This window comes from Momordica charantia (genome assembly GCF_013281855.1).
Source record: "Momordica charantia cultivar OHB3-1 chromosome 5 unlocalized genomic scaffold, Mcharantia_2.0 BLBB01000005.1, whole genome shotgun sequence".
Taxonomy (NCBI): Eukaryota; Viridiplantae; Streptophyta; class Magnoliopsida; order Cucurbitales; family Cucurbitaceae; genus Momordica; species Momordica charantia.
In genome coordinates, this window is record NW_028275163.1 from 23,477,385 (window position 1) to 23,505,141 (window position 27,757).

The window sequence follows — 27,757 nt, forward strand, 5'->3', positions numbered from 1 at the left end:
AAAGAAGAAAAAAAAAGGTACTGAAAATTATTTTTGTCGTTTTCATAATTTAATTTATATTTTAAAAATGTTTACAAAAGTTATATACCAAGACAAAGGAACATAAGGGAAAGTAATGGTTATAAATTTTGTTGTTAATGGTTATAAATTTAGTTCTTAAAAACAAGAAATCAAAATTGAACTTGTTATCAAGAGTCTTAATTTTTAGTTTTTTGAAAAGTTTGCATATAACACTACTACTACTTTTTAGAAATGGTTTTAAAATTTGAGTCAAATTTTAAAAATTTAAAAAAGTAGCTTTTAAAAATTTATTTATGGTTTTTAAATTTAGTTAAGAATTTTAAACCAAATGTCGTGGGAGCTAAACTTGATAATATTTTTAACTTTTTATCTTTGTTTCGTATTGATTTTCAAAAACATGTGTGAAAATTTAGCCATGGAAAACTAAAAGGTAGTTTTCAAAGATTTTCCTTTTGAAATTTTGTTAAGATCTTAAGTAATTAAATATAAGTAGCTTCTATAAGTTTAATATTTGAAAACATAAATCCAAAAAAAAAACCTTTATTGAATATAATTCAGCCTAATTGGTATTTTTGGTAGAATATAATAGTTGTGGTCTAATTGCAAAATGTTATTTATTTATCATTTAATTTTATTGATATTTCTAATCAAATTAAAATATCACGTTAAAAATTATTTCTAATTAATTTGTAGTTTAAGTTTTAAAAAAAATGGTGTAAGTTTCTTCCTTAACACGATATTAAAAGTAAGTAAGATAAAAAAAATTATTCTATTATTTCATTGTCCTGATTAATCAAGATTAAAAGATCACAAATTATATTAAAAAAAATCTATTATTATTTTTTTTTAAGAATTCGTTCTATTATTTTGAAGCAATTAAATTCAACTTTTCATTCTTCAAAATTTCCATATTAAAATTCTAATTAACCATTCATTCATTAATATCCACCTACCAAAACATATCAATACCCACAAAATTACTAGGAAACAAAATTAAAAAATAAAAGATTGCGGATATTTATTCTAAAATTACGTGGAAAACATTCTCCAAAATTGGTGGGGATGAAAAAACGTTTAAATGACCAAAAATAAAATAATATGTAATTTTATCCAAAAAATAAAAAGAAAAAAAAAACCTTTCTTTCCCAACAAGAAAAGGGCGAAATATTTCTCTACTTCCGGTACAAATACCGCTAATCGTCTCAGGCTTTTCCCCAAATTCTTAGTATTCCAACTTCGACGGGAGTTTCCTTCTTCTGATTCTCTCTGCTCGTCTCTCCAATTCTGCTGAAATGGCCAATCAAGCTGAATCGTCAGACCCGTAAGCCTATTCTTTTTTCCCATTTTCAGATCCGCATTATCTTCTAGGAATATAGTTCTTATTGAGATGGTACTTGTCTCCTCAATCTTCTTGAAATTTGGGTTCCAATTTGTTTGTTTTTTTCTCTCCCAGCAAGGGTACGAAGCGGGACTTTAGCACCGCCATTTTGGAGCGGAAGAAGGCCCCAAATCGACTTGTTGTCGATGAAGCAATCAACGATGATAACTCGGTGGTCGCTCTTCATCCCGATACCATGGAGAAGCTTCAACTCTTCCGCGGGGATACGATCCTCATTAAGGTCAGTCTTTTACGCATTTAGTTTGATGATTCTCTTTCTATGAGCTGTTTACCCTGGATTCTCTGTCTGTTCTTCTGATTTATGGGAAATTTTCTTCTATTACCCAAGTTGTATAACCCTTATGGATTTTTGAATTTCTGTTCGATTATTTGAGATAGGGAATTTTATTTTTTTACTTCTGCGTATTTCTTTTGGGCTTGTGGGTTTCTGTTTTACGACAAAGGGTTTTCAATCTAAATGGATGGGGAAGAAGATTCGGGGTCTTATTTTGCTGTCCTCGTTTAAGCATATTACCGAGAGTTCTAACGTTGACACACATGGTACTTTTCCTCGAGTTCATTATGCCAGTAATTTTAGGGATTACTAGTACTTATGAATACGAGCGTGAAGTGTTAACATATTTCAATTTAATCAATTGTTTGTGCCGCGCGGTCCTCTATCTGATGCACTTGAAAAGAAGATGTTAAAGTCGATTTCAGCACTAAGATATTGCAATTTATATGTTTGACACTAAAACTAAGGGAGTAATCTGTAAGTGGGGTATATTATACTTTCCAAGTAGTTGCAGATATCTATGATAAGTATAATAAGTTGAAGATTGGTGGACATATGTTATTTTTTTCCTTTTGCGCTCTTCACTGTTTATCACTATTTCTTGGCTTTTATAATTACGGTAAAAACATAATGCCTTATAAATGTTTTAGGATTTCTGTGATACAGGATAACATAACTACTACATCGTAAAATTATTATTGGTCTTGAACTTATATCGTAGGTTATATACTCTATTCTATTGAGAAAACACTAGATTGGGCTGGAAACGTGACACTAGGGTCTTGGAATAACAAAAGAGGCAAGCATTCTATGACGTGTTCTCTCATAAGCTATGTTATTTTCAACCATATTACACCACCCTATTTTGTACTTTTGGTCGTTTACTGAAATCTTTGTTTCTTACCAAGAGAAAAAAATTACTAGGTTTATTAAAAGTGGTAACCCAGAGTGAGAGAACATGATCCATGAGGCTAGGATCCTTTCATTTCATCATGCCCTGCATTCTTTGTTGGGGGTGAAAATGTACGAGTGTTTTTAAGTCAAACCCTATTGTAATGTATTGGAGCCTTTTGAACAGAAAAACTTATTACTTGTTTTTCTATTCAACTTACTGCAATATTCATTATTGATTCTAAAATAATTACATGTCGGAGACTTGTATTGTCTCTTTTATTTTTTGGGAGGGACGTGCCATTCTTAATTACCAGTTATTCTTATTTTGATATGTTTCTCCATTGTATTTGGGATTCAGGGTAAAAAGAGGAAAGACACAATATGCATTGCTCTGGCTGATGATACATGTGATGAACCTAAAATAAGGATGAACAAGGTTGTGAGAAGCAATCTTAGGGTTAGGCTTGGTGATGTTGTCTCTGTGCACCAATGTGCTGATGTTAAATATGGAAAGCGTGTACATATTCTTCCTGTGGACGATACTATTGAAGGGGTTACTGGAAACCTTTTTGATGCATATTTAAAACGTAAGTTTTCTATCTTCAACTATCCTTCATGAGTTATACTCCTATTTCTTCTCTTCTATCCAATATGCATAAGATTTTTTGTAATATTCTTGTAAACTTCAATCATTTTATTAATCATGTAGTGATATCTGTTGCTAGCATATGCATGAATGATCTTGGGCTTTCTGCTTTCAATCAATACTTTAGTTCTCTAAAATGAATATTTGGGATACTCGCTAATAGCTTACCTTCATATATGTCTTGTACTTTAGAGCATTGTAATATATCACTTCAAGACTGTCCAACTATCTTTTATTTGCAGCATATTTCTTGGAAGCATATCGTCCTTTGAGGAAGGGTGACCTCTTCCTTGTGAGAGGAGGTATGAGGAGTGTAGAGTTCAAGGTTATTGAGACTGATCCACCTGAATACTGTGTGGTAGCCCCAGACACGGAGATCTTTTGTGATGGGGAGCCTGTGAAAAGGGAAGATGAGGATAGATTAGATGAAGTTGGTTATGATGATGTTGGTGGCGTTAGGAAACAAATGGCCCAGATTCGTGAATTAGTTGAGCTGCCACTGAGGCATCCACAGTTATTTAAATCAATTGGTGTGAAGCCACCCAAGGGAATTTTGCTGTATGGACCCCCTGGGTCTGGGAAGACTTTGATTGCTCGTGCTGTAGCCAATGAAACTGGTGCATTTTTCTTCTGTATCAATGGACCAGAGATTATGTCAAAGTTGGCAGGTGAAAGTGAAAGTAACCTCAGAAAAGCTTTTGAGGAAGCAGAGAAGAATGCACCATCTATTATTTTTATTGATGAAATTGATTCAATTGCTCCCAAGCGAGAGAAGACTAATGGGGAAGTTGAGCGAAGGATCGTCTCACAGCTACTGACCCTCATGGATGGATTGAAGTCTCGTGCACATGTCATTGTGATTGGGGCTACAAATCGACCCAACAGCATTGACCCAGCTCTGAGAAGATTTGGAAGATTTGATAGGGAAATAGACATTGGTGTTCCTGATGAAGTTGGGCGACTTGAAGTTCTACGTATTCATACTAAAAACATGAAGCTAGCTGAAGAAGTGAGTTCCACAATAATTTCATCTCTTCCTTTTTGGTGATTAATGAGAGTTAATAACCTTGTGGATCTGTACATTCAGGTTGATTTAGAGAGGATTGCCAAAGATACGCATGGCTACGTTGGTGCTGATCTTGCAGCTCTCTGTACTGAGGCTGCTCTTCAATGCATTAGAGAGAAGATGGATGTAATTGACTTGGAAGATGACTCTATAGACGCCGAGATTCTCAACTCCATGGCAGTTACAAATGAGCATTTTCAGACAGCTCTTGGAACTAGCAACCCATCAGCTCTTCGTGAAACAGTAAGTTATAAACATTTATAAAACAACATGCCAGTGGTGCTAATGCATTTCCGTTTCACCAAACCTGCAGACGTCCCTTTGGATTTACCCTAATACTTTGAGTTTCATAATCAGGTTGTCGAAGTACCTAATGTTTCATGGGAGGATATTGGAGGTCTTGAGAACGTTAAGAGGGAGCTTCAAGAGGTAAATCAATATTTCTTGTATTGCACAATACTCTTCTAGGACCTTTAATTTCCCATCTTCATGGAGAATCATTGCTCATTTTACATTCTCTTTATGCAGACGGTTCAATATCCAGTTGAACATCCTGAGAAGTTTGAGAAATTCGGGATGTCGCCCTCAAAAGGTGTTCTTTTCTATGGTCCTCCAGGATGTGGAAAGACTCTTCTGGCAAAGGCTATTGCAAATGAATGTCAAGCGAACTTCATTAGTGTCAAGGGCCCGGAGTTGCTCACTATGTGGTTCGGAGAGAGTGAGGCCAATGTTCGAGAAATCTTTGACAAGGCCCGCCAGTCTGCTCCTTGTGTCTTGTTCTTTGATGAACTCGACTCAATCGCTACCCAAGTGCGTTACTTCGTTTATTGATGAAGATCTTATTATTTCTTCATTTAGTATTTTACAGAAAGCCTAATCCAGCAGTCTCATGGATATTAATAACCATAAATATGCAAACATTAGATTATTTTCCTTTCTTGTTGGTTCTTAGACCTTTTATTTTCAAACTACTTGCAGAGAGGTAGTAGCGTTGGGGATGCTGGAGGTGCTGCTGATCGTGTTCTGAACCAACTTCTTACAGAAATGGATGGAATGTCAGCAAAGAAAACTGTTTTCATCATTGGGGCCACCAACAGACCAGACATTATAGATCCTGCTCTTTTACGTCCTGGACGTCTTGATCAGTTGATTTATATTCCTCTTCCCGATGAAGAATCTCGTCTTCAAATCTTCAAGGCTTGCTTGAGGAAATCTCCAATCTCGAAAGATGTAGAACTCAGAGCCCTTGCTAAGTACACTCAAGGCTTCAGTGGTGCTGATATTACAGAAATCTGTCAGCGGGCCTGCAAATATGCGATTAGAGAGAACATCGAGAAGGTCTTTTTCTTACTCCCATGTGTACTTTATATTTTTAGTTAAATTACAAGTTTAGTATTTTAACTTTCAAAATTGGGTTTCAGAATTTTAAGTTTCAAAGCTTATCTAATAGGTTCTAGAACTTTAAAATGGTAGTTTTCTAGATTTTCATTTTTGTATCTAATAAGTCTCTAAACTTTTAAAATATCTAATAGGTCTTTAAATTTTCAATTTTGTGTCTAATAAGTCTATGCTTATCACACATAAAATTGAAAAGGAATATGTGAGTTTGAAAATTGTCAAATAGGTGGTCGGTCTCAAACACAGAGTTCAAAGTTGATGGACTGCAAGAAATTAAACACTTTTTAAATAGAGATCTATTAGATACAATCTTAAAAGTGAAGTTATGTGGTTAAACATTGTAATTCAACTTGTTTTGGTTTATGCCTATCCAACCGCTTCCGCTACCCTGAAAGCCAGCAGTAGTGATGATGAGCTCTTTTGCAGGACATTGAAAAGGAGAGGAGGAAAAGCGAGAACCCTGAGGCCATGGAGGAGGATGCTGATGACGAAGTGGCAGAGATTAAGGCTGCTCACTTTGAGGAGTCTATGAAGTATGCACGAAGGAGTGTGAGCGATGCTGACATCCGCAAATACCAGGCGTTCGCGCAAACACTTCAGCAGTCGAGAGGGTTCGGAGCCGAGTTCAGGTTCTCAGAGCAGAGTTCTGGACCAGCCGCAACCGACCCTTTTGCAACTTCTGCCGGTGGAGCTGATGACGATGACCTCTACAACTAAGTACGTCATTTAGGTTCCAACTCCCATTTATGTTTAGACTTTAGTATGATATTTACTCGGTAAAAGCTTCAAATGGATCACTTTTGATTGGACACAGTTCTGCTTCTGAATTCAAACAGTTGATTGGATGGAAAGAAAGGAGTTCAAGAGAAACATTTTGTTAATCCATAATTTTTTTATGGATTGCACAAAAAATGAACAGATTCAATTTGAATGTGATTATTATTTATATTTTCTCATTGCTTATGATAATATATCATCTTTGTCAGGGTACATTATAGCACCCCACATGAACAGGTACTCTAAATATAGAACTTTTGGACCGAAAATGGAAGTCTGGAGATTGATTTCTAATCTTTTCTTGGAAATTGCAGCTGATTTGGAAATATGTATGGAAGGTTTGAAATGTGTTTGGGATTTTGAAGTCCAGGTCAAGCCGACCAAATTTGAAAATTGAAAAATGAGCATGGTAGATTGAATTATTATTTTTGTTGTGACCCAAAATAAAGCAAAACGAGGGGAGTTGTTTAACAACTTATTTTAGGACATTTCATTTCCCGTGGATGGGAGGTTACTCTTACTAGTCTACGCCAAGTTTGATGATTTTCATACATATTGCTAAGTGGTGAAACTTGTTTTTCACTTGTTGAATGCAGTCTGATTTTTCATAAAAAGTTCATTTTTCAAGAATTTCAGACCAAGCTCTTGATCAACTTTAATTTTTTGGCCCCTCCTTTTTCTTCTCACTCCAAACAGACAGTTCGATTCACATGAACCAATCACTTTTGACATTTTCGAGACTCTATTGGTCTGAAAAGAAAGTTTGAATGCAACGAGACGATATTCAAATTAAATGATTAAATTTACTAACTCATTCACTTCAACTTTTGGATTCGGGTGGTTTAATATGATAATGGGATGAGATTAGTACATTGATAGGCTATTTAGAGACTATAATTAGGATTGGTTACTTGGAAGGTTACCATTTAAATTCCTTAAATTTTGTTTACTCTACAAAAGTAAAAAAATACCAAATCCAAAATCCTCCATTATTGAAAAAATTCGAAAACATCATTCCTCCTACCTTTTTTCTCATTTTGTTTCTGTCCGTTCTTTCGTCTCCGGCCGCCGTCTGCTTTCCTTCTTCTCCGACAGTCGTCTCTGTTCTTCTTCATCGTCGGAACAGTCCGTAAACTATTATACTTTTTCTATCGTTCAGTTTCTGTCAGTTACTTCGTCTAGCAGTTCGTCTAGCTTCTCCTTTGTCTCCGTTTATCCCGACCATTATCTAGTCTCTGACCAGAAGGTACTTTGATATATTTTGCATTCCAATATATCATCCAGTTTTCGATTTCAAATTTTAACAATGTTGAAAACCATCTTGTAAGTATTTGAAGATAATTGTAAGATATCCAAGTTTATATGGGATTTAGATTATATATGGAGATATATTATATAATTCAAAAAGTTTAGTTAATTAATAATATTGGTAAATCATGGGAATAAATTTTTTTGGAGTGAATTAAGGGATTAGTGTTAAAAAGTTGTATAGGGTCCACAATAATTAAAGGAATATGATTAAAATTTAATAATTTAAATCTTTTAGATTTAAAAAAAAAACTTAAATGCAATAATTTGATATTATAAAAAAATTCTAACATGCATGGAATCTAAAAGTGTAAAATTAGAAAATTTTAGATATTTGTAAAAATAAGTTTCTAAAACACTCAGTCGTTGAATGAATTAACTCTATAATAATAATAATAATAATAACAATAACAGAGCATATGGTTCTATGTTTGAACTTTGCTAATGTAATTTTTTTGAAAGTTGATGAAACCAATATGGTATTTGAACCTAAAATCAATTACTTCTCAAATATAGTTTGTTTCATCTACCATGGTTATTTTATATCCTCATTTTTCTTTTCTTATTATTTTGCTTGCTATACCCAGCTACCAACATTATAAACATTATTATTACTCTTACTTCCGGACCCATTCCCTTCTTGTTCTCACCTACGTATCTAGGATATTTTAAGAAGTGAACATCTTTATTAGGCGCAGGGTTCTAGGAAAGAATTTCATATCTTCATTTTTCTTTTCTTATTATTTTGCTAATTACTATATCCTACTACTGTAACGTTATAAACATTATTATTACTCTTACTTCTGGACCCCTTCCCTTCTTGTTCTCACTCACGTATATAGGATATTTTAAGAAGTGAACATCTTTATTAGACACAGTGTTCTGGGAAAGAACAACCCCCACATCAAACCATCATTTTTATCATTTGTAAGAATTTGTTTCAGTTGCATATCATAAAGAACTCAAACAATTGCTTCAAATATAGTATTAGGAAGCTCGACTTATTAGCTAAATGACAGTTCTCTCTAAACCTTAAATCCACCAACTAAATATATGTTATACAACAAATTATATGCATTCCGACTTCTCAACCAAATCGAGCATATATCTTATGTCGAAGTTGAAATTTAAGTTGCATAAACCAAAAATTCCCAATCCCAAACTAACACAAATGAACAAACTAAAACTTGTAAACCTTAAATTACACAAACAATTATGAATTATCTACAAAAAAACTTCTAGATAGGCAGAGAGGGGTGAAATAACTTCAAGTAAAAAAAAAAAAAAAAAAAGGTCCAACTTTTTATGTGAAACCACACGTGCATTGGCACTAGGAAAGGTCATGCCTGGTTCGTACGTATAACAACATTGTCACCAGTTGTAGCTCTGATTCTCAATTATACAAAAATAAAAAATAAATAATAATATTTTTATTTTTTGGCCCTTTTTCTTTTTTCAACGTTTGCAGATTGCACGTGTCCATCTTACAGATGGGTCCCCCCACTTCCCTTTATTCACCAGATTGCCCCTCGCCCCCTCTTTCTTTTCTTTTACCCCCAATGTTTTCAATTTTACAAAGAGGCCTACAAACCCGTTTGGCCCTTGCTTTTGGCACAAGCCAAACCCAAAACACGTATGTCTCGGTTTGTGTTGCGTCGAGTCTTGGACCATTACAAATTGAGCATCGATTTCTCAAAAGATCGTGGATTCAAGTATGCAGGGATAAAAATGAAATGAAATTTGAATTTCCTAGAAAAGGAAGAAAAGAAAGTGGAGAAGGGTTTTGGGTTTGGCTTGAAAGAGAGATTTTAAGGAATGGGGCCCCAAAAAAAGATATGGAATAATAAAATAAAGAGAGCAGCGAAAAAAAAAAGTGTGCTTTTTAGAAGGCCGCACGAGAGGGTGTCTCAGGAGAAGCCAAACAACAGAAGCTTTGCAGCCAGCCGTACACACTACTCCCCCTCTCTTTCTCCTCAACGATTCTTGCTGTCGGCGACCACTCCAAACCCTAATACCCTATTACCTATGACGGTATCTATCTATTTGACTCACGAGTTATATTTGTGTCGCTTAAATTAGTTTTTACTGGTTAACATAAGTATAGTTCAACAGTTGAAGTATCGTGTTTCTTTTTTAGAATTTGGAGGTTCAATATTCCTAATAAAAATATATCTATTTTTGTAGTTCTTTTTTTTACGAACATCTGACGTCTCAAAACAGCAGCATCAAGTTTACAACTTTAGCTCCTCCACCGGCTACGTAGGAATCGCTAGCATCACGAGTACCATCTGTACCACTTGAGGCACCTGAGCAAGAGCAGACTGTCTCGAAGAAACTGTCGGGCGGAAGGTGATTTGTGAAGGCCGACCAAACAAAGGCTGAGGCCCAGATTGGAGATGATCCCGACAACTATCTACCAAAATGAGTTTGAGAATTTTCACGTGCTAACATTTTTATATGTTTAATCTTTCGACTGTGGAAGTTGAAGGGAGTGATTAATGAATTTAAAAAAAAAAGTTTAAATGATAAATTACAAGTTTGGTCTATGAACTTTTGTTTAATAGCTAGCCTGATAGGTACCTAGACTTTAAAATTTATTACACCCAAAATGTAAAAGCTCAAAAACCTACCCAATACTTTAGAAACTTATATTAAACACAGCGTTGAAAATTCAAAAGCTAAACTTATAATTTGTTAATTTGTTTAACAACAAAGAAAAGATCCTCCTTCCTTCTTTACTCCACTAGTACGCGCATTTGATTTTACTTTTGATTTTCACTCGAAATGATATCGTCCTTTGTGCCTACTAATGTGAAACACTTCATAAAGAAAACTAATGTGAAACCATATGTTTGCATTTTTACCAACATTAAATTTAATTTATGAAAAAGTTCATTGAGTTTTTTATCATTCTTTTTCCATCTTGGGCTGATGGGTTTGGGGGAGCAAAAATGTCTGCCATCAAGCTTTTTTTTTTTTTTTTTTCCAAATCAATCAATTATATTGAGTGCTAAAAACTATTATTATTATTATCCTCCACTTTCTCAATAACAACAACAAATTTCATGCCTCATTTATTTTATTAATTGCACACATAAATAAATGGTAATATTTGTCCTGTTAGCATATTATATCTCTTTTACGGATGGTGAAATGCGCTATATAATTGGTACCCGACAGATACTTTATCATTGTAATGTTAGACGACCATGTGAAATACAAAAAAAAAAAAAAAATCAATATTTTTCTTGTCATATTTATGGTGATATATCATAACACAACGTCACAATATTATTCCAAATAATTTATGGACTCTAGAAAATCATTAAGAATACATGAAATTCCAAGAGAAATGAAACTAAAGAAAGAAGTGGAGTAGAGAGAGAGAAGAAAAGCTCAAGAAAGAAATGGAGGAGATATGGGAGAGAGATGAAACAAATGGAAGAAATTGAGGAGACAATTAAAAGAGATATATGAAATTAAAACAAGAAATGGATAATTAGAAATCAACACACAAACTAGGAACTCAAATAAAAAGCCATATACATACATTTTTGGATTCAAATAATTAATTTAAAAAAAACCCATTTGAGAAATCCAATCCAAACCCATATATATAATCAAGAACACCACAAACCAATATCATCAAAAACAATAACAATAATAAAATCTTTCATAAAGCTATCACTAAAATATATCATACACATCAAAACTAACCTTACAATAATATATAACATACGAATCTCTCCCTCTTTCTATTTTCTTAATTCAAGACTCCTCTCGCTCACCCGAACATAATTCACTGGTAATATTTAGCATGTACTTATCTCTCGAGATCAGAGGTTTGAAAAAAAAAATTCAAGACTCTCCTCTGTCCCTCCAACACACCAGCATTGCAATGCACCTTCTGAGAATATAGAATTTAGTCCTCTGTTTCTTCACCAAATTGTTACACTTCTCCCCAAAAGATTTGCACCCATTTGATCCTTCTTCACACCCTCCATTGTGATCATTCCCAAGCTCTCTACAATGGCTGCTGCTCCCCCTCTCCCTCATAATCTTCACTAATTTCTCCACAAAAAAGCATCAAAAACCTCAACTTTTCTTCTCCAATTTTGCCAATCCAAAACGACTGCGCTTTGAGCAGCTGGTGGGAGATTAAAAAGATGGGTTTTTTGGTTAAAAATGGAGGAAGAATTTATAGGTGTGGAGGAGAAGAGGAGAACATATGAAGAAGAATGAGGTGTGGGAAATTGGAAATAATAATGGCCCAATGCTATGCTCTAACTTCTCTCTCTCTCATAAAAAAAAAAAAAAAAAAAAAATCTCTCTTTTACTTCTTTTTTTTTTCATTTTTTTTCTACAAGCTTCTAGCTGGAAGCTTGCAGATGGCCCCACCTCTCCATTTTTTTTTCCCTTTCACCAATCATTAATGGCGGGTGTCCTAATTTTCCAAAATTACTTTGCAGAGCTATTAATTGTTGTACTATATAAACATTTAAGTTTATTCATCAAAAATATTTATGCCAATGCTTAATTGGATTCAATAGACAAGCTATCAAGCTTAGTTTAAGTGGTTAAGACATTTCGGATTGTAATGTTATATTCTAAAAATATAATAATGATTCTGGAAAGAAAACTTCTAAATGTTACAAAATGTAAATTAAATCAATCATAAAATCAACATTTTCTAAAGTAGTTTTAAAATCACTTGAATATAGTTTGGTGGTTAAAGTATCTCTACCTCTTTTATAACCCTCACCATGTGGACGTAATCTTCATCTCCTCCCGTTTATTTACTTGTAATTATATGTAATGTTGTATTAGTTTTTATATTCCTAATAATCGTTATCATATGGGCAAGTTAAAGGTACAAAGTTGATCTAAAATTATTTTTTCCTGAAATTTGGTGAAAGGAGCAAAAGAAGTCTCGTAAACTAAATTCACTTATCTTAATTATTGCTTTTTTTTCTTCTTTTTTTATGTGCACAAATTTATTAAACGTTAAATTTTAACCAATAACTACATAGATCCTTCTGTCTTATACGCTAACATGATACAAACCAATAAGTTGTATTGATATCAATACTTATAACTACAACGAATTGACATAATTAATAAATATTAGTTTCACCTCCATCTATATATATATATATATATATAATATATATGATTCAGACAAGATTTTTTTTCCTTAATATACTAAACATATTGATAATATTGAGGTATAATTGTGAAATTGTGTGCATGTGTACATATAAAACCTAGATTTGGGCGACATAAAGTTAGAAGTGACGAATTTCAAGTGGCACACGCTCTCCCAAACAATTATTATGGGCACACGTGCACTCGTGCTCAATTTCAACCCAAAAATAAATTCCCATGCTCTTTTCTTCCCAAAAATAAATAAATAAATAATCCCACTGATTTCTTTGTCAATATTAATAATGAATAAATAGGTTAAGTTATGTATTTATCCGAGGTAAATAATAATTGTGGGTTCATTCCCTACCGAAGTTATACTTAGATCGGCAAAAAAGAGGAAGAAATTCATGTTATATACATAGCAATTCATAGGAGTAATTGTACATAAATAAATATGGCGTAAAATAATAGCAAAAATCACAAAAAGATGGATTATTGTCGAACATTATTTACCTTCCATTATAATTCTCCATTAATATGTGTGATTTTAAGTTTTTTCCAGATGAATACCAAAATAAGGTATAATCCATCTATAAAATATTTATCTTCTTTTATCATTTTATAGAATAAAATTTTCTATTTATACAATTTCATATTGTAGTTCATATCATAAAATCGCATCAAAACAAGATTGATGTAAATCTAAACAAAATTTAACTAATTAAAACATAGATCATTAACTAAAAGGTCGGGTGATTAAATTCACACATGTGAAACTAAATAAAGGAGAAAAGAAAAAAAAAACATTGAACGACACATCGTATGCGGAAAAACGACATGTCGTAAGCAGATAACGGCCGTAGTCCCAAACGTACCCGCCAAAACTCGCGTCCTCAACTCGTTCAGCTCGATTGACTCAGTTTGATGAACGAGAGCTCCTCGCAGATTCGATTCAATTTTTGCCCTAAATTTCATATCAGAAGATCTTCAAAATAAGGCGCACAACCCAATTTTCCTCACTCCGATGTCGAATCAGGCGATTGCCACGAACATTTGCAAGCTAATCGTGAAATCTGGCCTTAAACCCTTCAAAACGACGCCATCGCTGCTTTCGAATCTTGATACTCAGATAACCCACTTGGTTTTGTCCAATCCAAATGTTCCGACTCAGTCTTGTTTGAGTTTTTTCAACTTCCTCCGAAGCAACCCTTCTCACAAACCCGATCTTCGGGCGCATTTAATCCTCGTCTCTAGGTTGTATGGAGCTCGGAAGTTCGCCGTAATGAAAAATGTGTTGAACTTTATCGCCAACGATGAAAATCTCCGAAGCACTACTGAGCGGATTGTTGCTTCGATTGGGAGTGAGTTCAATGAGCCTAAATTTGTTGATAAATTGTGTGATATGTTATTTAGGGTATATGTGGATAACAGAATGTTCGATTCGGCTTTGGGTGTTTTTGATTATGCGAAAAATAACGGATTGGAGATTGAGGAGAGATCCTGTTTTGTGTTTTTGCTTGCTTTGAAAAGGTCTGTTAATGTGGAATTATCTTTAGAACTCTTGCGTAAAATGGTCGATTCGGGCGTGGAAATCACTGTTTATTCATTGACGATTGTGATTGATGGGTTGTGTAGGAAGGGGGATGTTGAAAGGGCTAAGACTTTGATGGATGAACTGGTTGGCAAAGGGATTAAGCCCAATGTTTTCACATATAATACTCTTTTGAATGCTTATACTGAAAGGAAGGATATGTGTAGTGTAAATGAGATTCTTAGCTTGATGGAGAAGGATGGTGTGGATTATAATGCAGCAACATATACAATTTTGATTGAATGGTATTCAAGAAGCGGGAAAATTGAGGAAGCAGAGAAGCTGTTTGATGAAATGCTTAAGAAAAATATAGAGCCTGATGTTTATGTTTACACCTCGATTATAAACTGGAACTGTAATTCTGGGAACATGAAGAGGGCCTTTGCTCTGTTTGATGAAATGACTGAGAGAGGGCTTGTTCCAAATTCTTACACTTATGGGGCTCTTATAAATGGTGCGTGTAAGGCAGGGCTGATGGAGGCAGCTGAGATACTGGTAAATGATATGCAAAGCCAAGGGATTGATGTAAATCAAGTGCTATTCAATACGTTGATAGATGGGTACTGCAAAAAGGGGATGATTGATGAAGCTCTGAGGTTGCAGGAGATCATGCAGCAAAAAGGATTGGAGATCGATGTGTTTACTTATAACATAATTGCAAGTGGCTTTTGCAGATCGAATCGGCGAGAGGAAGCGAGGAGATTATTGCTCACAATGGAAGAAAGGGGAGTGGCTCCAAATGCAGTGAGCTTCAGTATTTTGATTGACATTTACTGCAAAGAAGGAAATTTTGCAGAAGCGAAGAGGCTGTTGAAGGAGATGGAGAAGAAGGGTGAGGTACCAAATGTTGTTACGTACAATACTTTCATTGAAGGCTATGGCAAGAAGAGAAAGATGGAGGAGGCATACAAGCTCAAAAATGAGATGCAAGAAAGGGGGTTAATGCCAGATACATTTACATATACATCACTTATAAATGGGGAATGCATTCGTGGGAACGTGGATACCGCACTGGAACTGTTCAACGAGATGCCACAGCAAGGATTAAGTAGAAACGTAGTTACTTATGCAGCGATGATATCCGGGTTGTCCAAGGATGGCAGAGCCAATGAAGCTTTTAGATTGTACGATGAAATGAAAGCAGCAGGCATTAAGCCTGATGATAGAATATATCCTTCCTTGACAGGGAGCCTTCATAGAACAGGGTCTTAGTTCCGGGATTGGGAAATGGCATCGATAAGATTTCAGCTCGTTGAGGAAACAGTTTTTTGGTGTTAAGATACAATTCTCCAAAGAGGTAATGTCCTATAAACCAAGGATTGCTGACGAAAAAGTTAAAAGTTATCTCGAACTTGAGCAACACAAGAAGGAATTTGAGGCCCAGAAGAGTTGTGTTGCCTTTTAAAAGAGCCAATATGGCGAATGCTATTGTGAAAAGAATGGCTTATGTGAGCCATTTCAAACACATATTTGAGACAATCCCAATACATTCAAAGATGCCATCGTGCGCATACAGCAACAGCGACTGATTTTTCTTCATCGCTGTAATTCTGACAAACGATTTCCAGTGATGAAGACAAAGGTCCATTTATTTGCCATTATCTGAGGTCAAGAAGAAAACATGATGCTTTCAGAGAGTAAAGATTCTCAATGCATTGGATTTCTGTCAAAAGAATGACATATTATAATCGGTTTCTCCCTCAAGATACCAACCAATTGGGCCAAACAGTATACAACTACAAAAAAACCACATGCAGACAGCCCTGCTTAAACGTTATGGGGGAATAAAATAAGGAAGGAAAAGTGAATGAGTTTTTGTCATAAAATAATTCTAAGGCATGTGAACATTAGCCAATATTGGTGATTGTGAATCCTAACAAAGGATTGCATTTGAAGCAGCAAAAAGTTAGGGAATCTGAGGCAGCAGCGCTTTTCAATGCTTATTTCCAAATTTCCACCATTTTTTCTTCTTTCTCAACTCACTGGGTGGGGAATCTCCAGCTGATGGCATACCTGAATGTATATCAAAACAACAAAGCATAAATTTTAATCATGGAGATCAAGTTGAGCCAAAGTTAAAGCTCAACCATACAACTAATTACGAATCTGAGGACTTGAAAATTTAAGTGATTTTCTTTGCCTATTTCAAGTTTCGATAAAATACATATTTTATATTGTCAACTCTGATAGTAAGAGTTTGAGATGTTTGAATAAAATTATCATGTGGAGTAGCAACTTGAGGATAGATCAATTCGTTAAGGCATGTATTTTCGACCAAAAGGTCAAAAGTTCGAATCCACATCCCCTCATGTTGAACTAAAAAATATGTATATATATATCATGTGGAGTACTGTGGTTAGGACCTAATATCACCGATATCATATATAGGCTTTGCCAAATCAAACGTTCTAAAAAATTTTGAAGGGTTCATGGTTTGACAAGTTCCACAACTTAGTCCGTAACACAACTTAGTTTGGCTAAAGGAAACGCAACTTAGTCCGTAACCCAACTTAGTTTGGCTAAAGGAAAAGTTTCCTTTAGCCAAACTAAGTTGGGTTACGGACTAAGTTGTGGAAGTTTCTTTTCTTTCCTCCTTGTCCCATTTTCTAGGCTTAGCAATTCATCAGACCCTTATTTCAAGCAACGTCAAACACAATGCAGAATAGAACACCATTTACCTCCCTGAGGATGGATTGAGTTGTAATGCACCTCTGCCCAAAAACTCAAGAAAATTACTGCAAAGTACGGTATAACACCATAGTCAAAGGCCATAAAAATCATTGGAAAAGTAAAAAATAAAAACAGGGCCCGAGCCAAGTATTCAATGCAGATAAACTAATAAAGAAAATGAAGAAAGGGGAATAAAACTGAGGGACAAGATAATGTTCTGTGGCTCCTGCCATTGAAGAGGAAAATGATGAGACAATAGTTTTCATTGCAGCATCAATGTAACATTGCTATGAAGAAAAAACAGAGAGACGGGAATAGTTCAAAAAGAAGCTAACGATAAGATTAAATACAAGAATATCCAACCATAATGAGGAAAGAAATAGCTGTTGGAGCAGGAAAAATGTCATCAGTCATTACTGCAAATAGGTATAAATTTACCTCCTTTTGTCTTTTGAGAATTGGGAAGAATCTCTACGCAGCAGGTATCCTTGAAAGAAGTTATAACAAATATTCGTACACCGTACTGCATTAGAAGATGATGTTGATGATGATAAGACAAGGATGAAGTTCACATGTAACTAACTTCATTGATTGATTAAGCTTAGTACTTCAAATTTTAGTCTTGGAGCGATAGAAAGAAGAGTGGCGGGATTGATTTCATTTGTGGAAGGGTGATAAGATATTATCGTCACCTTCAATCCCCATAAGATACCAAAGCAATTTATCTAGGAATTGATTGATAGCATAACAAAAGGCAAGGAAGTTTATGTAGACCATACCGAATCCACGGCTGCCTGTAATGTTACATGATCACCCCATTCGCCGTTCCTGCTTCATAGAAGTAAATAAAGGTTAAGATGATATTTGGAAAGAAAGTAAGGTAGAAAAAGGAAAAGAAATGAAAGATAAAGCTAGATTAGAACCTGGACATCTTCTCCAAGTACTCATCATATGCCATCGGAACATATCCCTCATAAATCTCTGGATGTGACATAAGCTTTTGGCAAGAAAACAAACAAATCAAAGATCTATAGTTGTGGGAAAAATGCAAGATAACAAACTAATTCGTATTAAGGATTGTGTTTCTGTTGTCCAGGATGACAAACCTGATTTACAACTTTTTGTCTCACCAATTCGTGATTGTCGGGTGTTCCATATAGTTGATCAGATAATGCACGAAACTGACAAAAAATACAGAAAGAAAAAGGATTGATATCATGATATGTCCATGATGTAAAATGAATCTGAATTACAAGAGAGAGAGAGAGAAAGAGCTGGGAACAACGAACTTGACAATTGCCATCACCTTGAACCTTTCGTTCAACAAAGTCATACACTTGCAATCTGAATTTAGAAGACATTCCTTCATCAGTTGTAATAGCTGAAATCAGTCTATTTAATAGTGTACTGTACAGGGAACTTGTATATCCAGCACAATGATATAATACTAGCATTCTTCTTATAGCAATACCGACTTAGTATGACATGAGGAAAGCTATATCTAGCTGTGATATGCAGAAATACAGTAATGAGAGAGTATGCTTAAGAAGACCATGACCCCGTAGGTTCCTCTTATAGTACTGAACAGCTTCTTGAAAGTACAAATTTCTTAGAGGATACCTGTTAAGCAGCCTTTCATGATCAGAAGCTGCTTCATCAACTGAAGGAATTTCCCCATTAATTCTAGGAACATGCTGCTCAATTCACAGAAAGGGTTAGTCTCAGAATTGAACCCTCAGCAAGAATGCAAATGAAAAGGAAAAAATTAAATCACATCTTATAATCTACAAAGAACTACAGAAATTACACATACAAGCTCCTTTTATTGTAAGCAGAACAAATTATTAGATAGTTGCCAACCATCACTATGGTTATGACTAACACATTACATAAGGAGGTTTTACAGAAGTCAATAGTAGTCATGGCAACAAATAGGAAAAAACAGCCATCTCCAAGACTCTGCACGTACAGAACATGTAATTGAAAAAATCAATAACAAATTAATAGGAGTGTGCAAGAAATGGATTCGGTGTGAAGAGAAGGTACTTTATATATTTAAACCTACAGGAACAGGAATCATTTGATTGAATCTCCAGAATTCTTCACCATCAACTTCATGGGAATACAAGAAGTCCTCATCCCCAGGACTAGAACATGAACTAGAAGGATCCCGAGTTTCAGCATCTTCCTCAACAGAAATACTCTCTGCAGTGAAAAGTAAATTAGCTACACAAGTCTGAGAGGAATACTGGAATTAAAAGGCATATTGAATACCTGAACTGTTATTCCTCTGAAATTGATTATGCCAATCAGTTGTGTAAATGGATGCTTGCAATTGCTCCTCTCTTTCAATTGGGCATCCAGAGGACTCTGCAATTGATAACTGTGTCAAGTTTTCTTGAAGAGTTCGTGCAATAATCTCATCATTCTCCACACAAGTGGATTCTAAATTGTAATGATCTCTGTAATAATTCCCAGGATAATGATCATCCACCGCTGTCGTCTCACCGTAATACCCAGAATTAAAAGCTGAATCACCATCAAAAAGACGAAGACCCCACCGAATGACATCCTCCGATTCATAACCCATCTAGATACATACAAACAAACAAGTTTTCCCATATTCAGTGCATTAACAAATCAAAACAAACGAGACTCTACTCTGAGATCAGAATTTCAACTTATTTCAAGAAATGAGTACTTAAGAACAGATACGTAGCAATAATTTATCGTAATTCAATGAACAAAACGAGTTCCGAGAACAATCCAAGCATGTTCGTTTAATTTTCACCAACAAACTACCTTCAATTCACACCCAGTACGATCAAAAACACGAACGAACCTCCGTCTCAACAAGGTGGGCAGTACAGGAAAAATAAGTGGAATTACAGAAAGTTAAGAAACACCCCCGATATCGGAGAACGGATTGAAGCCGAAAATGGGCAGAAAAGAGAAATACAAAAGAAACAGTCGCGAATCATGGCATTCATATTCTACAGTTGCCCTTACGACGCCGTTCAAACGCCGAGAAAGTGGCTATGGGCGGTGCCCAGTTTAAAAAAACAACGCACAAACTTCTTGAACGGACTGCAATTCCGAGAGTGGGATTTATTGTAGTTTAAGAAACGATGACAATGGGTGTTGATTGAGAGGGTGGATTTTACGGGCGAGATTGGATTTGGGAAAATCAAACGGCTGCGAATGCGATTGTGATTGAATATTGATTTGTTTATTAGGGGAAAAAACAATATGCCTTTTGCTTCAAATTCCATCATAGGCCCAAAGGTCCCCACTGCTAAAAACTGACGTCACGCCTCATCACAATGCCCAACCACAAGAGGAAGAAGATGATGCAGTACTTTTTTTTTTTTTAATTATTCATAATTATTGTACTTTCAAGGAGAACTAATTCCAACAATAAACCAGATTTTAAATTTCAAAATCGATCTAACTATCTGTATATTTTTAGTTGAAAATATTTAAATCGGCAAATAAATATTTTAATCTATTTAAATGGGTTGAAAATAATTAATATTAATATTATGGGTATATCACAAATATTTTGTTGATATTTTATATACTTTGTGGATTATGTTGATTTACAATGTAGAAGGTATTGACACATAAAAATCTCTATATGTCGATGAAAATTTAATACCTTGATAATAAAATAGGTTTAATTATAAATAGTTTACATTCTAAAAATAATTATTTTGGTCTTGATGTGTTAAAATCAATGTTTTAAATGTCGATGTCGAGATCTCAATTCCATGGAAATATTGATAAAATGTCAATGTCGATAGATATTCTATAAGAATTAGAAAATTTAAAAATTGTAAAAAATATGTAAATTAATAAATACAGATCTTCCTATTTCTAAATTAATGTTAAAATTGTGTATATATTAGTGACATTTTGGTGATATTTTTCATATTTTATCGATTTTCTTGTACCATGATGGAAATATCGATTTACCTCTCATGTTGATATCGAACTTATGAAAACATGGACATCTGGATGGAAATGTTGACATGTCGATGGATATTTAGAACCATGATTAAAATGAGCGTGTATTTAAATCATATAGGTTGAAAGGGACGAAATTGATGTTATTTTTTAGGTTTAGATGTTAAAACAGTCCTTTTGGATATTCAAATATCGAAACATGGTTTTAACTATTGTGTTTATTTTATTTGAATTTACCACAAAAAAAAAGTCAATTACACTCTCTGAATTATGATTTTACCGTCACTATTGTTAACATTATTATCGAAATGCAACATACGATGTCTAATAAATAAAATTAGGTTGATCATATGCAATATATTAAACAGAGTTAGGGTATGTTTATTGACGATGTTAACAATATGAACTAAATATAACTATAATTAGCCAACCTGGTCATAGCAACTGATTAAGAAACATAGTTGTGAGTTCGAATCTCCATCTCACTCCATCTAGGTGTTGTACTAAAAAATTCAATACTCAATTACATTTAAAAATATATTTGTGATAGTTGAAAAAAAATGTATAATATTTATGATATAACCTAAAATATTTCCAATATTGTATTGAGAATGAGATAATACTGATGATTCGGTGGACAAATCATTTTTAGAAGCATTGGCATCGAATGGAAAGTTCGATAATATAATAGTTACGAAAGGAAAGTTTGGATAGAAAATTAGGATAGAAAATTACTCCTTGAAATGCAAGATATTTTTCTTTTCTTTTCTTTTTTTTTTTTGAGAAATTTTTAAATGCAAGATTTAGATGTTTGGAAATGGATGATGTAAGATTCAATAATCAAAGGAGATTGTATTAAAATACTTAAAGTTAGTGGAAATTGATAACATTATTAAGGGTTTATTATATGTACAGAAGAATGAGACAAGTTTTTGTATGTAATAAATATGAGCATGAACTAGTATGTATGTATTAATTTAAAAGGTCGGTGAAACTATAATATTTTATATGTTATTTAAAATAACTATTTACATAATAGTATAATTTAGACGTAGTAAAAAATTAAATATTTTAGAAAGATAGAATAATTAAAATTAAACTGAAATTTAAAAGTAAGATAAAATATATTTAGAATGAAATTAAAAAGAAAATACACTCCAAAAAGTTGAATTATTGAATTTATGATATTAACTTAAATTTGTCTAATTAAAATGAAATTGTGTTATTTGGGATTTGACTTTTGACCCAACTAATCACAAAGAAATAGTTTGGACTACCACTAACAGCTCTAGAAACTAAAATAATTAATGAAAAAATGCTGCTAATTATAATTGAGAACGTAGAAATTGAAGATAAAAATAAAATTTATATTTACCATATGAAACTGAAACTAAAAGATATTTGGAACATTCCAAGAATTGAACTCAAGACCTCTCACACCCTAAATGAAAATCATACCACCAGACCAAATATTCAATCAATTAAAAACAACTCCTCAATTTTAAAACAACACTGATCATTTTTAAAGTTTAATATCACACCAATACATATATATTATAAAAAAAATTAACATATATATATAAATAAGCTGACCATTTAAAATTGTATTGATTTTAGAAAATAATAGTTTAAATATTCCACCGATGTATATATTTTATTTTCTTACTTTTTAAAAAGTTGAATTGTTTATATGAGGAAAATTTTCTCTTAATTACAAATAGGGGTGGTTGGACGTTTAGAAATTGCTTACTTTTTTTTTTCATTTTTTAAAAGATTTATATATCCATATACTTGAAACAAATTTACATGTTAAATGAATAAAAAATAAAAATAAAAATATATTTATATAGTAAGTTTTTTTTTCCTTTTCTAAAAAATTTACATATTTATATGTAAAAAATTTTGTTAACATATTTTATTACAAAAAACACATGCATACAACCGCGAACCCCGAACACTTAGGGGACTTGAGTGTTAAACTCATTGCACCAATGTCAAATTTTATATATGATATTAACGTTCCAAAGTAAGAGGAGCTCGAGCCCCTTTGGAACTACTGTTAGAGATATGAGACTCACCATCTTTCTCCTATAAGTAGACATTTAATTTCGTAGATAAGTATACCATTATGATTCATTAACATAACAGTTATAGGTCAAATTTTTACACCTTGCTCCAAATAGCTCGACCTAATCCATTCCACATGTGTTGAATCGTTAAAGTAAAACAAGAGTTTAATATAGTAACGACCTAGATTCTACCAACCTATCGTTTACTTGATGCACACATGACTTTTATTTTTTACACATGCATCTAAGTGACAGTCGTATCAAATTTTTATTGTATCGTAATTATTCTTTGAAAAATATTAAAACGAGGATTAAACTTCCGACTGCTAAGAAAGAAACGAAATGTTTAACCACTTCATGGAACTACCGTAGTCCCTTCCATTCATTTATTTCATTCATTGTTTCCGTGTGAGTTGTGAGAGCCGCCGAAGGATGGGCTCAGCCCTTAGAAATGCTTACTTCATTTTCTCTCACTCCTTAAGCCCTACTCGAAACCCTAACACAATTCCCCTAATTCTTTGCCTCCATTCCCTTCCATCCATTACCGTTTCTCGCCTTCCATTGCAGACCAAACCTGAAGCGCATCGCTCCCGCTCGGCCCCTGCTTCGTCTTTCTGTTCCTTCTCCTCTTCCATGGCAGGCAGTGGCGCCGAGGCGGCGCCCTCTTCGGTGGAGAAGCAATTCGAGGATTTCAGAGTCCAGCTTCAGGATTCTGGAAGCTTACGCGAGCGCATTCGAAGTGTGGCAATGGAGATCGAGTCTTCCACGAGGCTTATGCAGGCCAGCTTGCTTCTGGTTCACCAGTCTCGTCTGACTCCCGGTACTGAATTTTTCTCTGCGTTGTACTATGATACTCGTGTGGTCGTGTGCAGTTTTTGGTTTTTGAGGGAAATGAGGACTTTCTCTCTCGTTCTGTTTCCCTCTGTTCAGCGTATCGACTCGTAATAATGTTTTTGATATCTGACTTTTCTGGTGTAGAGGTTCTTGAGAAGCCAAAAGCACAGGTTGGTTTACTAAAGTCGCTCTACAAGCGACTTGCTGAAATTCTTCGTGAAAGCCCTGGCCTCTACTATAGGTGAGGTGACTGGTTATGGTTGACATTTTTCTTGGTTGCTTTCTGTGGATTTTCTTTTTTGCAAGTAGCTATTGCATTCATTACGTCTTCATTTAGGTATCATGGAGACTGGAGGAGTGAGACGCAGACCGCTGTTTCGCAGCTTGCTTTTATTAATTGGCTAGAAACAGGAGAACTTCTTTTGCACACCGAAGCTGAGGAAAAACTTGGGTGTATGTTTTTTGTTCTTGTATTTTTTCTGTTCACATTTGACCTTAATCGTAATTTAAAGAACCTAATAGGATGCGGTGTCTCTCTTCTGAAGTTGTTTTATGATTGACCTAACATAACATCACGATCATATTCTACACTATGATCTGATTACATTAATGTTCAAACCCTGTAGAACCTATAGAACAGAACTGAGTATATGGGTTTACTCGTTCTTCCACGACTGCACCGTTACCGGCTCTTCTACATCATGCTCAATCCTTCGACTAGATTGTGCAGTCGTAGGGAGATTTTTTTGCAGGTAATTTTTATTCACAAGATTGCCTATGCAACTAAAACCATTTGAAGCAACCATCAATTTTGTGATGTCTTCATAATTTTCTGGAGGTACATGACACCCTCTTAAACAGTACAGTTTAGGATTGTACTCAATTCTCAAACTGATTAGAATTTAGATACAGGTCTTCTGGAGGTTGACTGGACTGTAGTTGCAAAAGGATGCACAATATTTTATGTGTTCCATACCTAGATTACTAGAGCAGTTCTTAAAGTATCGCCTTCTATTATTCATTTTTTCTGATCTAAAAGAAATCTAGAACATCTCAAATTAATATTTGTAGAAGAAATTTGGGGTTTGGTTTAATTACTATCTATCCTCGTTGAGAATTGAGATAAATTTAGTTTTTTTTCCTCGCCCAAAATGACTGCCATTCCTTTGGCCTAACTCATAAGCCTATCTGGAAATTCACCATTACTTTACTTTTTCTATGTTGGTGTTATTATGAATTTGCCCCCAAAAAGGCTTACTGTCATGATAGTTATTACTATTTTGCATATTTCACCTCAATATTTACTTTAACATGCCAATGCATCCTTTTCTCCAATCATTGGTCTCGATATCAATGTTTCCACCAGTATGGTACAGAGGGGGAACTGATTGCCACATGCGTGTGTTTCTACCTCTTAATCTTATGCATTTCACCATCTGTTGTTAATTAATGTTCGTTATCTCGTTATGCTATGCCTACCTTAAATCTACTCTGAAATGACAAACTTGGAAATTAACTCATTATATTTTTTGGTCTATTTGCAGTAAATGAATCTGATTTCAGTTTGGATGTTGAAGACTATCTTATTGGTGAGTTTTCAGCTGTTCGTATATTTCTTACTTCAAGGTTCAGTGTGACGTTGATATTATATTGATTTCAGTGTTCTCAAGGCAAGCCTATGCCTAACTTTAGCAAGGGTGATGTGGTGCGCCTGACTGTTATGTGATATCTCTGGCAAGCACTTTCACTGAAGTGGATTGCCTTGGTTGTCTATCGGTTGCCTTTTTGTTGCTTTGGAGTTGCCTTTTTATCACCTTTTCACCTCTGTGAATAGGATCTTTGGCTAAATTTTCTTTTCATTCATTGTCTCTTGAAAATTGTGGCATTGAAGTATTTGTACCACGTACAAACTTATTTGCCCAATTTTATATTTCATTTTATGTTATAATGTAATTCATATTTTTTATTTTCAATATGTAACCATAACTTTTTATTTTACATCGTTCATGTTGCTTTACTATTTCAATGCTTTTTATACATAGGCCTCTAGGGAAGCAAGGAGCTAGTCACCATGTCTTGTGACTTGACAACATTGTTTGCTTTTGATTTCCATGTTTGTTTTGCAAACCAGTGGTATTTCCGGGATGGAAAGAAACTGTCATTTCTTTGTTTTTGTTGGCAGAAGCTTGTCACCCTTTTTCTCAATCTTTCCTATGCGTACATAGTTTCAAAAAGAATGAAAAAAACCGGTTTTCGTGATCCTTATACTGATAAAAAAGAAAAACCTAGCATCTTAATGGCATGTTATCATAGTTCCAATGCTAGCTTTTATTCTTAATGCGATTGATACAATAAAGAGCACCATACACAGACCTATGTTAGTTTGATGATGAATTGGTAGTTCATGTTAGAGTTTTGTGTTCACAATCCATTCAACTGTGCTCTGTATTTCTGGTCCAGTATGCTGTCTGTTCATGCATTCTTCAACAACTTGATAACTATTATGAGTTTCTTCTAATCTGGTTATTTGTATTAATTTTGCAGGCATATGTTTCATGTCCAATGAATTGGTGAGAATTTTCAGAATTAGTATTGATTTTGATTCTATAACTTGGAAAAAAATGAACATATGTTTACAAAAAATTTACTTAATATTGAATGAAGGAGATATTCCATTTGAGTTGGTATTTATCTTGTTGTTCGCATTTATCTATTGTAATAAAATTTTGCGTCAACTCTATTTGTAGCCACGGTATGTTGTCAACCAAGTGACAGTCGGAGACTATGATTGTCCAAGAAAGGTGCTCAAGTTTTTTACCGATCTTCACGCAGCCTTCCGTATGCTTAATCTTCGCAACGATTTTCTCCGCAAGAAATTTGATGGTATACTCTTCACTCCCATATTTTTTTCCTTTTTCAATTTTGTTGTTATTTTTGCATTTCATCTTCTCATATGAATCATGTCGTCATCGCAATAGGCATGAAGTATGACTTGCGAAGAGTTGAAGAAGTATACTATGATGTTAAGATTCGAGGCTTATCGGCAACTGGCGATTAAACGAGGAAACTATCATTGACTATGATACCAGATGGTACCAGCACCAGAACACAGAAGTAAAAGGGTGAAACGGTCTCTGCCTGTCTTGATTATGTCAAAACTCAAAGATGTTCTTCTTGGGTAACAAGTTTTGTCTGGTGTAAGGATGAAAAATGATACCTGGGATTAATCTTAGAAGGAAATGGTACTTAGGTATTATAGCCTTTGTGCTTGAATTACTGGTTTCATGTGACTGACCCTATCCTAAGAGTTGTTAGTTTGATTAGTTACCCAAATTGTTTTTAATTCTCTAATAATTATGTTAATTAAGGTAATTGCAGGTTGCAATAATGGATTACAAAGTAGTTTTCCATGACTCTTGCAGAGCAGCGGTAGCCTCTTACTATCCAATCTGAGATGGGGTTTTATAAGGTACATTTCTTGAGTAATTTACATTGTAAAATGTAATGTAAATATCTCAAACAATTACATGGCAAGGATATCGTGGGTAATGTAAATATCTCATTTTTATTTTGTACAAGTATTTTAAAATAACTAGTTTGCGTTTGGTGGGTAATTTGAAAACAAGGGATTTAATATTTTTTTTTATTTCATGTTTTCAGTGTTTAGAAAAATTGTTCTAGGTGTGTTTAGCAATATAT

The 27,757-nt window shown here is 34.2% G+C and overlaps 5 protein-coding genes across 8 annotated transcripts; 3 read left to right on the forward strand and 2 right to left on the reverse strand.

The window, feature by feature from the left end:
- Window positions 1-1,182: 1,182 nt before the first annotated feature.
- LOC111014300 (cell division control protein 48 homolog E) lies at window positions 1,183-6,654 on the forward strand. Its single transcript, XM_022288977.2, has 9 exons — window positions 1,183-1,342; window positions 1,475-1,640; window positions 2,947-3,175; window positions 3,477-4,243; window positions 4,322-4,543; window positions 4,658-4,729; window positions 4,829-5,110; window positions 5,279-5,638; window positions 6,125-6,654. Exons 1-9 carry the CDS (start codon window positions 1,314-1,316, stop codon window positions 6,413-6,415), a joined length of 2,418 nt encoding a protein of 805 aa, XP_022144669.1. The 5' UTR covers window positions 1,183-1,313; the 3' UTR covers window positions 6,416-6,654.
- A 4,789-nt stretch (window positions 6,655-11,443) lies between these two features.
- ROT4 (DVL family protein) lies at window positions 11,444-11,922 on the reverse strand. The gene has a single exon (XM_088124561.1). The coding sequence runs from the start codon at window positions 11,837-11,839 to the stop codon at window positions 11,642-11,644; it is 198 nt and encodes a 65-aa protein (XP_087980687.1). The 5' UTR covers window positions 11,840-11,922; the 3' UTR covers window positions 11,444-11,641.
- A 1,743-nt stretch (window positions 11,923-13,665) lies between these two features.
- On the forward strand, window positions 13,666-16,040 carry LOC111014302 (Pentatricopeptide repeat (PPR-like) superfamily protein). Its single transcript, XM_022288979.2, has one exon. The coding sequence runs from the start codon at window positions 13,953-13,955 to the stop codon at window positions 15,729-15,731; it is 1,779 nt and encodes a 592-aa protein (XP_022144671.1). The 5' UTR covers window positions 13,666-13,952; the 3' UTR covers window positions 15,732-16,040.
- A 107-nt stretch (window positions 16,041-16,147) lies between these two features.
- On the reverse strand, window positions 16,148-20,409 carry LOC111014304 (OVARIAN TUMOR DOMAIN-containing deubiquitinating enzyme 10). 3 transcript variants are annotated; one of them, XM_088123831.1, is made up of 12 exons: window positions 19,992-20,406; window positions 19,698-19,779; window positions 19,464-19,559; window positions 19,255-19,394; window positions 18,810-18,883; window positions 18,479-18,533; window positions 18,296-18,370; window positions 18,113-18,186; window positions 17,969-18,017; window positions 17,628-17,712; window positions 17,198-17,254; window positions 16,148-16,532 (listed from the first exon to the last, which is right to left on the reverse strand). In XM_088123831.1, the coding sequence occupies exons 2-12, from the start codon at window positions 19,777-19,779 to the stop codon at window positions 16,453-16,455; spliced, it is 867 nt and encodes a 288-aa protein (XP_087979957.1). In that variant the 5' UTR covers window positions 19,992-20,406; the 3' UTR covers window positions 16,148-16,452. The 3 variants fall into 3 exon arrangements, with proteins under 3 accessions (XP_087979957.1, XP_022144673.1, XP_087979956.1); XM_022288981.2 differs by having other exon boundaries at window positions 19,464-19,779; window positions 19,992-20,404; XM_088123830.1 differs by lacking the exons at window positions 16,148-16,532; window positions 17,198-17,254 and adding an exon at window positions 17,261-17,476 and having other exon boundaries at window positions 19,464-19,779; window positions 19,992-20,409.
- Window positions 20,410-23,621: 3,212 nt separating this feature from the next.
- Window positions 23,622-27,704, forward strand: LOC111014355 (Translin family protein). 2 transcript variants are annotated; one of them, XR_002601822.2, is made up of 8 exons: window positions 23,622-24,044; window positions 24,203-24,299; window positions 24,396-24,511; window positions 25,603-25,647; window positions 26,603-26,628; window positions 26,806-26,941; window positions 27,037-27,308; window positions 27,437-27,704. XR_002601822.2 is itself a non-coding variant. In XM_022289045.2 (7 exons), the coding sequence occupies exons 1-7, from the start codon at window positions 23,657-23,659 to the stop codon at window positions 27,114-27,116; spliced, it is 888 nt and encodes a 295-aa protein (XP_022144737.1). In that variant the 5' UTR covers window positions 23,622-23,656; the 3' UTR covers window positions 27,117-27,471. The 2 variants fall into 2 exon arrangements, 1 of the variants encoding a protein (XP_022144737.1); XM_022289045.2 differs by having other exon boundaries at window positions 27,037-27,471.
- The last annotated feature ends 53 nt before the right edge of the window (window positions 27,705-27,757 follow it).

Coding starts and splice junctions, on each gene's coding strand:
- ROT4 (XM_088124561.1), bottom strand. CDS start 11,839: ATGAGGGAGAGGGGGAGCAGCAGCCATTGTAGAGAGCTTGGGAATGAT.
- LOC111014355 (XM_022289045.2), top strand. CDS start 23,657: ATGGGCTCAGCCCTTAGAAATGCTTACTTCATTTTCTCTCACTCCTTA. Junction 24,045..24,202: donor CCAGTCTCGTCTGACTCCCG/GTACTGAATTTT, acceptor TTTCTGGTGTAG/AGGTTCTTGAGAAGCCAAAA. Junction 24,300..24,395: donor AGCCCTGGCCTCTACTATAG/GTGAGGTGACTG, acceptor GTCTTCATTTAG/GTATCATGGAGACTGGAGGA.
- LOC111014302 (XM_022288979.2), top strand. CDS start 13,953: ATGTCGAATCAGGCGATTGCCACGAACATTTGCAAGCTAATCGTGAAA.
- LOC111014304 (XM_022288981.2), bottom strand. CDS start 19,779: ATGGGTTATGAATCGGAGGATGTCATTCGGTGGGGTCTTCGTCTTTTT. Junction 19,395..19,463: donor TCAGAGGAATAACAGTTCAG/GTATTCAATATG, acceptor TTTTCACTGCAG/AGAGTATTTCTGTTGAGGAA. Junction 18,534..18,809: donor CATGAAAGGCTGCTTAACAG/GTATCCTCTAAG, acceptor TTCTAAATTCAG/ATTGCAAGTGTATGACTTTG.
- LOC111014300 (XM_022288977.2), top strand. CDS start 1,314: ATGGCCAATCAAGCTGAATCGTCAGACCC. Junction 3,176..3,476: donor TTTTGATGCATATTTAAAAC/GTAAGTTTTCTA, acceptor TTTTATTTGCAG/CATATTTCTTGGAAGCATAT. Junction 4,730..4,828: donor TTAAGAGGGAGCTTCAAGAG/GTAAATCAATAT, acceptor CTCTTTATGCAG/ACGGTTCAATATCCAGTTGA.